Genomic DNA, 11,298 nt, shown 5'->3' with positions numbered 1-11,298 from the left:
GATACATAGTTTTATGTATTGAGATGTAATGAGTTTAAAGTTTACTTTCAAAAAATTTTGGAAGCAGAAATTTGAACGGAAACAGAAGAAGGAGAAATGTTTTGAACAAATATCAACTTCAATATTCTTTAGTAGCTTAAATAAGGGAGGCTTAGGTAAGTCTGAAGAGTCAGTATATGTAAATAATGATTACTTTATTGGTCATTAGGGAAGTGATGAACCTAATTGAAACCCTCTGGATCTTAAGTGTCCTCCTCCAGCAGCTGCAGAAACATTTGGAATGGAACAATCTGAGGAAGATGAGAACGAAGCTGTTCATACACAGAGACCAAAACATTCATTGGCAGCTTTTTAATGAAAGAAAATAATGCACCTCAGTTTGGGACAGACTGAGCAGTTTAAGGACGTCACTTTGGGCATTTACACTTTACAGATAAAAAACAAACAAATCAATAATCAGCTGATGCGTCGATAATAAAATACTGATTAGCTGCTGTCGGCAAGAAGGACAGATTATGAGGCAGCATCTGATCTGCAGGCAAGTTCTGACTCAGGAAACAGATGCACACGCGTGTGGCACATGTGTGAGAGTCCAGGGGCTTCCCCACCTGCTCCTGTCCGTCTTCAGGTCAGGATTTTAGAAAACATCAGGAGCAAATAGACGATATAAGAAGTTAGAAAAATAAGATTCTGAATAATCTGCAATCCTTTGTACACCTTTCCCCGATCCTTCTGGGGACTACACGGCGCCCCCTGCTGACCTACAGTCAGTCTATGCGTTAACTACGATGTGAAAACTCCTCTGCAGTTCTGGGATCTGTTGTCTCTGCAGTGTCCATTTGAACAGGCGTCCTGCTGCTGGACGGGTCGAGATCCAGAGTCCGCCTGGCTGGAGACTCTGTGCTGCGAGTCGAAGCCCAGGATGGAGCTGATGGAGTGAGGCAAGTCCTGCAAAGGAGGAACGGATCAGAATCAGAACCGGGCCATAGTAAAAACAACACCAGGAGATTTAAACTGGACCATTTGAGTCTCCAACATTTGTCTCAATTAGGGATGCTAACAATTAATAAAAATTTTTTCAAAGTGGGGCCTCAGAAAGTTAGAAGGAAGGTGAAAAAATAGAATAAAAAAACTGACTAATAACATCCCCATTGACTTTCTCTCAGTGTTGCAGTTTAGCCACCTTCCATAAGAGGGCGCCGCTGAGCAAAGCCAGTGGCAGAACTATCCCGGGAAGGGAAACGGTCCAGATGAAAAATTCACTTACTGCGATTTTATTTTGTAATATAAATCCTCAACAAGCTTAGTTACACATTGTTTTTTTCTTTTTTAAATCCAGCATGTTATGAAAAATTATCTCCATACAAGAGAAAACTCAAGTTTTTAAGAAAATTGTTGTTTATCAATTAATTGTTAATAGACAGACTAGCTCAAAGAAGTCTAGATTAATCATTCATCGATAACTTGTGTCGTCTCAGTACAGAACTGATATTTAGTAGTTACAGCCTCAGTAAACAAGCGGAGCTCCCTGGAACACACAGAGGTGATGAAAACTTAACACCCACCTTGCAGCTGCGGATCTGAAGGTAGATGCCCTCGGCTTTCTGCAGGATCTCCTCGATGTTGAGCTTCATGGAGAGCTCGTTGATGTGCTGCAACAGAAGAAACCCGATCGATAAGACTCCGTGATCTGATCGTTCGTCACTAGAACATGATCCAGCTAATCGGCCGAAGCTAATCGGCTCGGCGTTACCTTCAGGATCTCGTTGAAGCCGTAGTTCTCCTCCATGATCTTCTGCTTCTCAGAGTCCAGGATTGCACAGCAGACCAGCAGGTGGAAGTTCTGACAAGGCAGCTCGGTCCACATGACCTGAGGATGAACGGATCCGACGTGACATCATCAGGAATCAGAACCAGATACAGGAAGTAGAACCAGAGACTGGCTCTGACCTCACAAATACTGTATCTTTAACAAAGAAGTACACTACAGTTTTACATGACATTCAACTGTATTACTGCTAAAGCTACAGCTTGTACAACGCCGCTAGTTTCTATCTGGTAAAAAGAAACAAAGAAGTAAATTTGCACCAGAAATCTCAGAGATATTTTAGAAAAAAACAAGTTTTGAAACTGAAATATTTTTTTACTTTACAAAAGAAAAGTACAGAAGTCACTGCCATCGTGTTACAAATTGTGTTTTTAGGGGCTGGAAAAATTTAAATTGGGCTGCAGTCTCATCAGCCCAATTTACATTTTTTAAAAGTTGTATTTGGGTCTCATTTGACTGTTGTGAGAACGTAGCATAAATGATATTATTGGTTCTGAAATCTGCAGTAAACTGGCTGGAAGAACCCTCATCGGATCCGATCTTTGGACTGACCTCCCAAAGCCGCAGGACATCGCTGAAGATCAGCTCCCTCTTGAAGCGGATCAGCAGCCAGCGGAAGCAGAAGTACAGATAACCGGACTCCTGGGACTCTGAAACCCACAGAGACACGTCAGAGACATGGATCCAACACGGTACCGTGGCCAGAATGCAACCCGACTCGACTGCTCCGTACCGAGGTAGTTCCAGAACGCCAGGTCCAGCAGCCTGAGCAGCGTGCTGAGCTGGATCAGCTGCGTCTTCATGCCCTGCATCTGTTCCTCAAAGTTCTGGTGCTGCAGCAAACAGAAACCCAACATTTTAATGGCCCATCAAACATGGATGGTTCTGGTTCTGGTTGGTTTCTTACCATCTGGTCCATGAAGGAGACAAAACACCAGAACGCATCGACCTCATTCTCCATGACGAACAGGATCGGCGACAGCAGGTCGCTCATCCCCTGAACGTAACCTGGAGAAACATGGAGGGTCGGTCAAATTCCCGGTCGGTTCTGAAGACCCAGAGCATTTGTTCAGAATGCTGTATGCTTCACCTAACGTCCAAACAAAGTGCAATTTTATAACACTGCTCTGTGAGGCAGAAGCTTGGAAACTGCAGCTCTGAGGAGGAGCTGTGCGCCTTAAAGGCAGAGCTAGGTTCACCCAGTTGTTTGCATAGCTGAATGGAAATTAAAGGATTTCTCAAACATGCATGGAAGAATCAAAGCAACACTACAGGTATATTTATGATAATAATATTATAACTTGACGTTAAGCTCAAAAAGGCTGCTTGTACATGATGCTGCCCCTTTAAAGACGATTATCATCAAATTTTTTAAATCACAAATAAGCCTCAATCGTCTTCCTGCCGACTTTTAATGAAGGTACGTGAACCCAGGAGGACGGCATGAAGCTCTCACCCAGGTCGAAGTCGTACATGCAGTAGGTCATCAGGATGTCGTGCAGCAGGGTCAGGCCTGGGTTGTTCAGACCTTCGTAGAAGCGGTTCGTTCGGTCTGTTCGGTTCACGTCTTTCTCTGCAGCAGAAAGAAAACAAACATGGAGCTGTTATACTAGTTTGACCCCACATTTGGTTTCACGCTGCATTTCTGTTCCCGTCTCCATCAGAGGACGAGAAACAAAAAGCTCCAATTGTTTCTAGTCTCCAAGATGGTGGAACCGGACGGATCAGCATGAAGAAAGGCGACATCAATGTAACTATATGAAGCTGAAAAGAGCAGAATCAAAGCTTCAAGTTACGAACATTTGGTCATAACTTAGAGAATCGGTGTCCAAAGTGTGTTTAAAAAAAGTATTTACCTTTTTATGACAGAGCTTTCGTGACAATTAGAGCAAAGTTTATTTCAAAACTTTTATTGAAAATCAACTTTCATCCAAATCAGCTTTAATCCAATTTATTACATTTAATTTAGCAAGTGTTTGAAATAAATGACCTATATCCTGTTCTTCAAACTGAGATTAAATTTGTTTTGCTGAGCTTAAAACATTTTGAAAATTTGATTCATTTATTTTATAACAACAAATATGCAAGACCATTTTAACGTTTTAGATCCATAATAAATCTCTTTCTCTAGCAAAAATAAAAAATCTATTTCATTTGTTTGAATATAGTTGTATTTTTTCCCCTCAACCTGGAAGTAATGCTTTTAAACCACTTAAAAGTTTGGACACCAAGCAGTGAGATCTCTGGCGCCCCCTTCAGGTTGGAAACCAGCAGATTTATAGATCACAAACCATTTTGGTGACGCGTTACATTTATGATGATTTAGGTGATGAAGACTGCGGAGTCCTCCCCTTCCTCACCGATCAGGCTCTTGTAGTCTCTCAGTCTGGAGTTTCTCCTCTCCTGCTCCTCACTGATGGATTTCCACTGCAGCTTCATCCGGAAGTATTCATCTCTGGGAAACGCAAACATTCACCCTCAGACAACTGGACTTTGATTTTGTAATGAACTCTTAATGCTGGAACTGGAAAATATTTTAAATATAAAACCAAATAAAATGGAAATAAGAACTACTTACAACCAAAACTATAAATAAAATGGTTTGTGATGTCTGTAAGCAAAATTGCCCTTAAAAAAATATTAAACATCCAAATGGAAACGATCAAGTTCACTTTAATTTATTAAGTAATTACAGGATTAGTCACAGTTACTTTGGAAACCACACAATATCCCATAGTTCACCTGAGAAACAGTTTCTTCCCCACAGCCGTCAGAGCCATTACTCCCTGCCGCCCCCTCCCACACATATCATAACCTCACATACACCCCCCCCTCCACCCCCACACAGCCATATTGTTCTGCACTTGCACTGTCACATCATCTGCACTTTACCATAATTGGACCTGCTGCTTCTTCTTGGTGTGGTTGAGTGCCTTTAGTTAATTTTAGTTGTATATATTATTATTATTATCATTGTGTGTTTGTTTATTTAATATTGTATATTTTGACTTTTTGCACGGGAGTTGCAATAGAAATTTCGTTGAATCCTGTTCAATGACAATAAATGCTATTCTATTCTATTCTATATTTGACATGAATTAACTTCTCTGACCTGAACTGAAAGCCAGGCAGACAGAGTGGAACCTAATTAATTTTGTGAAAACATAAAGGAGCATTTTGAAGTTTTTGGCTTTTGGACCTCAGACTACAGCACAGCGGTTCACTGGTGTAGATTATTTTACACTGATTACACTCTTTAAAAATATTTTTAGTGCTTTGTGACACTTTTACTCCATCATATCTGCTGTTTAAAATACCTTATATCACATAATATTCCTGTGCTGTGAAGCAAGGATCGCCTAAGCAAGAGCCGCCACTGGGTACGATGTGAATGAAGCTTTGGTTAAGGTCACAAATACACTGGGTTATTAAAATTATTCAAATTAATGGAAGTCAATAAAATATCCCAATATGGGTAGAAATACAAATTTGGATGTGTGTCTCCAGGATTTCCACTTCAGGTTATTTTTATTATTGTAACATTTTTAAACCTTTCAGAAATGGTTGATCAATCAGATCTGATTGGATCAACTAATCAGCTCGTTTGTTTGTGTGTGTCGTACGTTTTGGCTTTCTGCAGAGACTTCCTCTCCTCCAACGTGCTCGTCCATGGATAATACCCCAACAGGAACTTCCAGGCTTCCCTCCTCAGAGCGTGACACAGACCCTGCAGGTAACACACACACACACACACACACAGCATCCGGTCACACGGTCAGTAAGGTCACATGTTCTGGTCACATGACGCTCTGGGAACTCTTTCATTTTCAGAATCTGTTTAAATTTAAACAGATTTAATTCACAGGTTTCATTAACAGGATGCAGTCAGTGGCTTCATGTTTCTGTCTAAGCAGGGTGCATTGTGGGAAACATAGTTCAGATGTTCCTGGACACACGTCAAGCATAAAAATTCATTTCTAAACAGTGGAAGTCCTAAAAAAAGGTCAAAGGTTGTCTTTCTGAGTCCATTGCAAAATTTGATAACTGTAAACAGTTTTCAGACAAAACTGTTTTCAGTTTGACCCCAGTTGGGGTGAAAATCAATCATAAATCAATCGTCTCGTCGTGGATGTAACGGAGACTTGCCCCCTTAAAGATCTTCTGTCTGAGTGCAGCCTGGTTCTCTATCCTGCCCTCGGGGTCCTGGTGTTTATTCCAGTCGTCTGCCGACACCGGCTGCGCCCGGCTCACCTGCGGCCTCGCCCCCAGGTCGATCTGTCGCATCAAAGGTGATGATGTCATCACTTTGGAGGTGGAGACATCAGCCGATGAGCTGGAGGTCGGCTCCTTACCCTGGTGATGACCTCGAAGCCCGGCTCCTCCTGCTGGTTGATCTCCAGCCCTGGGATGACTTCCCCCAGCAGGTCGGCCACCTCCTCCGGGGGGCGCTGCTGCTGCTCCTCTGTCCCCCGCAGGGCGTCGTAGATGTAGTTGGTGACTTTGGAGAAGCTGCCCAGCGTCGTCACATAAGGGTCGCGCTTAAACTTCTGCAGGAGGAAAAGTCATGTCAGGGTCAAGTCAACAACAAGGCAGTTCAGAGCTTTGCATCATAAAAAACATTTATGAAACAAGCAATGAATTCTGATAAAATCATCAAGCAAATATACATGAAATATGTTGACCAATATTCCAGTTATTATGAATGAAAGACAACTCTGAACAAATGGGATTTTAGGCTGGATTTTAAGGAAGTTCGAAATTACATTAAATAAAATCATAATATTATAGGCATAAAATTGTGATAATACGAGAATAAAGTCTAAATATTATGAGAATTAAGTCATAATAATATAGATAAAATCGGCTTCACATGTAAGAATTGGCTGATCACAAAATCTCCCAAAAGTAAGGAAATTATGGCCAATTGAGCAGCTGACCAATTTATCAGTGCACCCATCGTTATGGAAGCTAATCTTAGTTCCTATTTTAACCTGAGGTAATGATATAAAATATATAGATATTAATATAGAAATTTAAAAAAGAGGCTTCCCTCTTATGTCCATTCCAATGAGAATCTGGACACAAAGAAGTCACTGTTCTTTAGGAAAGATTCAAACCAATCTTAAACTAATTCAACCTGATAAAAGCAATCAATCACATTCTGTAGGAAAAATTAAAATGCTTGAAAAAGATGACGTTGAGGAACGATGACTGAGAAGAGGATTGTGTGTCTGTGTGTTCTTACATGAACAAGTCCAAAGTTGTTGTCGTCCAGCAGGTTCTCAAAGGACTGAGACAGAGCTTTGTTTGGAGTGCTGACCAGCAGACGCGTTGCATCCTCAGGACACCTGAAACACACACAGACTCTCCATCAGGTGTGTGGGCGTGTGCATGTGTGTAAGAGCGCAGGCAGAGCGTCACTCTGTCACAGATCTGAATCCAAACATCCGGCACCGATCCCGCCTTTCACTGAGCTGCAGATAAGAACTTTAATAAGAGTTATCAGCTGCAGAGAGTCTCCTGCCGTAATCTGACTATCTCCGCCTCGGAACGTTTCATTGTCGCAGAAATTAAAATATAAATGACGCATTTCTCCAGACGCGCACACAGTCCGTCTGTTTCTGAAAACCAGCAGAGAGTCTCTACATGTCAGCCGGTCTGAATCAGGAGTAAAATCTGCACACAGGAAGGACAAGAGGTTCTGCACAGAGATTCTTGTCAATACTGGAAACTTTTCCAAGTGTTTCGATGTGTTTGACAACCTGTGAGTCAGACAGTCTGAATGGACCACATCATTTTTTAACAACCCAGGAAGGCCAGGATGTGCCGGTGCTATATCAGAGTGATTCCTTTCCACTGTCACCCTGTGCTTGTTGAGCAGGAGGAATTGCTGCAAGTTAATGAGTCAAAGAAATCCTAGTTCTTGTACACATGTACCCAGGTCTTTATAAACAGGAATATAATCCTTTCAGAAAAATTTTCATCCACATAAACACAAATACCACACAAAGCATTGTTTTAAACATGCCAAACCCACAGGGGGCAGTGTAGCGCTAAGCTGAAACCTCTCAGCCAATAATATTACTTTATATATTTTAGCTACTTTGACACAAGTCAAAAAATGAAAAATCCTGAAAAAAAAAACTAAACAAAAAAGAAAAAGAACAAGACAACTAGAACAGAAATAGAGAAATAAGATTTAAATATCTCTCTATGGACACAAAATACAGTTGAAAACAGTGGAGGTAGAAGCAGAAGCTTGCTATACTTTCACTTTTAAAAAAAACACAAACAACTTCCTGTTAGGAATTAAACATAGTACCAGGAAGTTCATTTGTGTGAACAGAAATATGGCTTGACCTGGTTTTAGATACTGTATTAAAATAAAAAAATATTAAAACGCATTTTAAATGCATTTTGATAATTAAAATGGCACTATGTGCCTGGAAAACATATAAAACTGCCCCTTAATGAGACTCGAGAGAAACCAAGTTTATCTCAAAAACAGACCTATGAGTTGTTGGTTGTATTAATTTCCAAACTTTCTATAATTTAATACCTCAAACCCATTGACCCTGCTGCTGTAAAACAGCTGAGTCAGAAGTAAAAATATCTCCACTATCTCTGACTGTGTAGAACAATCTACTCACTCTGTCAGCAGAGCGAACCTCCGCAGGCTGTCCAGGAACTGTCTGCTGCCGCCCTGGTGGAAGTGCAGCGCCGGGATGGAGCTGGAGGAGTCCTTTGGCTGTAGGATGAGAAAGGTCCAACCTTCCTCCTTCACTGTGATGGACTTGAGGTCGCTGATGTTCACAGAAAACGCCCAGCGGCTCCGCTCATGGCTGTGATTCAGAGAGCCTGACAGACGAGACGCAGGGCTTAGAAAACAAAACTATTTATTTAAAGATACACACACAGATTTTGCCTTATCTCTTTGAAAAGATGAAAACAAACTCAGTTCCTGTTTGCTTGAAAATATTTCGAAGCTTTGTTGTTTTTTTTATGTTCATCGGAAAACTGAGATGATTTTATGACTCAGCAGCTTTTCTAATCATTGAAAAAGAAAGGCATCAAGTTATCCTTTTTTTTTTGCCTCGAGTTAGCAAATTTGCTCTCAGCTATACAGACAGAATTTGGGTAAATTTCTTTCCCAAATTTAGCTGACGTAAATTAAATAAGCTGATTTAGGAGCCACAAAGCCATCTTCTCAGTAAAAATTTCTGGATAAACGTGGTTCTACTCATTATTAAAGCTTTCTCATAAAAAGTCATACGTAATATTTTAATTTGTAGAAAAATTGTTTCGGTAATAATTTGACACTGATTGCAAATAAGGTTTCCATCAGAACTTTTTATCTGCTGAACAAGTCTGCAGTCGGGCCACGCAAAACCAGCCCAAGGCCCAAAAATTGCCCCTTGGCTGCGCTTTGGATATCTCTGATTTAACATAAATTGAAATTTATTGAGGCAACAATAAATCTTAAAAATATTTTGCGATAAATGCCCAGTTCAGCTGCAGTCTGTGGCCTTTCCTCCATCAGTCAGCTGACAGGAAGTCTCCTTGCTCACCCTCTCCGTTGGTGTAGTTCTTCTTCTTGAAGGACACGGCATTCACCATGTCCCACTCGGTCTCGTAGCTCTGCTGCGACTCCAGCAGATGCCGGGACTGGGACTTCTCTCCGGGACACTGGGCCCACCCCACCACTGAGCTGGAGTCCTGAGGAGAAACATGACACACTTGATCGTCCCCTGAGATCACGGCGCTCTAAAGGTCGCTGAGGTCACAGAGCGAGAAGAGACAAACCTGTCCAGCACACAGCATGTTGGACGGGTCCACGCTGTCCTCCAGAGGGCGGTATTCCACCAGAATCTCTGCATCCTGCAGGTAGAAGAAGCAGCAGACTCCATCAGCTGACTAGGGATCATTATTTGGATCCCTATTTGCCGTTTCCATAATAATGGCTACAATTACTGGAGTCCACATCATACATGGCTTTCATGTCATTCTGCACTTCCTTTGTTTTTCCCTCTCAATATAAGTTTCTAACTGCTTGTTCCTCAAGATACGTGAAAAGAAGATATTTTAAAACAGAACTGCAGAATTGCGCATCCCACAGGACTCCATTTGGGTCGTTTCTCGGATGACTCCACCATCTTTATCCCTGAACCAACTGGCTCCGCTTAATGACGACAAGCTGCGCCCTCTGCTGGATGGCGGCCGAACTACAACAATAAACTAAGGGAAGTTAATAATTAATTGATTGGACTCATTTGAACCCCTACAGCTGACCATCAAAAGTAAAAAGGTTTCATCTTTTTTTTTTCTGAGCAAACTAAAATCAAAGAACACAGAAGTTGTGACTAGGAACTAATCTGAGGCGTAAACGGAACTGAGAAGTTTCTGTGTGAAAAAAGACCAGGGGGATTTTTTAGTTTTACCTTGTCAATGATACGAAGGGATCCTGAAACCAGCAAATCTTGATCCGGGCTTCCTTCATCTGGGCTCGGATGGAGGAAAATCCCTTCGTGTTCAAATATCACCTGCAGAGGGAAAAGTTCAGTTCCTGACAGACAGAACGTTCACCTGCAAACTCAGATCCAATCAGGAATTACAGAACCCAAATCAAATTTAAAAAACACGCAGATCCGTTTTCTACGGAGCAAAACGGCGCAAACACTGATTTACGACATAAACCAGAGTTTTTCCTGACTTTAAAGTCGCATTTATGTCATTTTAACCGGGTGTAGCAGACCGGCTGCTCTATCTCTTGTATTTCTGGGAACTTTGGTACCAGAACCGGGGGAGGGAACTTGGCCTGAAGCCTGGACAGCAGCTGGTTTCCTGGGCTTCAGTCTGAAGAACAACCCGTCGTCCCACCGAATCCTCCGTGTGACCGACACCCGGAGAACCGGACCAGTCCGGAGGAGAACCGGTTTGGAGAGCAGCACAGACTGTTACGGTCTCCCTAACCGTCCTCCCCGGTGCTGCCTCCCCCTCCTGCGGACACCTCGGCAGCTAACTCTGCGGTCGGATGCCGCAGGTGAAACCCGGAAACCCTCACGGAGCTCGGCCCAATTCTAGACCAAACTGCGGTCCCTGAACAGCTGTTGAGACTCGTGTTTTCCTTCATGTTTTCCTACCTTTAACAGCTCCGCCATGTTGCTGCTCTACCGCTGACGACAACACATCACGTGACAAGCAGCTGCCAAAACAAAACTGACAGCTCAGCTTCCTGTGACGAAAACATGGAACTTCCGCTGAAATAAAACGAAATAAGTTAAAGTAGAAATTTAAATAGAAATACATTACAATAAAAACCACAACAAAATGCAATATATTTATTGAAAAAGGCATAAAATGAAAGATAAAATATTTTTCAACCAGAGCCGACCCAAAATTATTTGGGGCTCTAATTTGATTTGAGGCCTCATTTCCAATTAAACCCACCATTAAAACATAATTGTATTCAG

At 41.9% G+C, this 11,298-nt stretch overlaps 1 protein-coding gene across 1 annotated transcript; it reads right to left on the bottom strand.

The window, feature by feature from the left end:
- Nucleotides 1–336: 336 nt before the first annotated feature.
- On the bottom strand, nt 337–11,049 carry tbc1d15 (TBC1 domain family, member 15). The gene is made up of 17 exons (XM_055025601.1): nt 10,969–11,049; nt 10,267–10,368; nt 9,632–9,706; nt 9,397–9,544; nt 8,479–8,686; nt 7,074–7,176; nt 6,181–6,375; nt 5,975–6,103; nt 5,452–5,555; nt 4,189–4,283; nt 3,285–3,401; nt 2,736–2,836; nt 2,562–2,661; nt 2,381–2,478; nt 1,754–1,870; nt 1,566–1,652; nt 337–948 (listed from the first exon to the last, which is right to left on the bottom strand). The coding sequence occupies exons 1-17, from the start codon at nt 10,984–10,986 to the stop codon at nt 784–786; spliced, it is 1,962 nt and encodes a 653-aa protein (XP_054881576.1). The 5' UTR covers nt 10,987–11,049; the 3' UTR covers nt 337–783.
- Nucleotides 11,050–11,298: the final 249 nt, after the last annotated feature.

The sequence above is a fragment of the Poeciliopsis prolifica genome, unplaced genomic scaffold (assembly GCF_027474105.1).
Source record: "Poeciliopsis prolifica strain line A6 unplaced genomic scaffold, Auburn_PproV2 SCAFFOLD001, whole genome shotgun sequence".
NCBI lineage: Eukaryota > Metazoa > Chordata > Actinopteri > Cyprinodontiformes > Poeciliidae > Poeciliopsis > Poeciliopsis prolifica.
The sequence above is the reverse complement of the archived record's forward strand: the minus strand, read 5'-3'. Positions and strand labels throughout refer to the sequence as shown.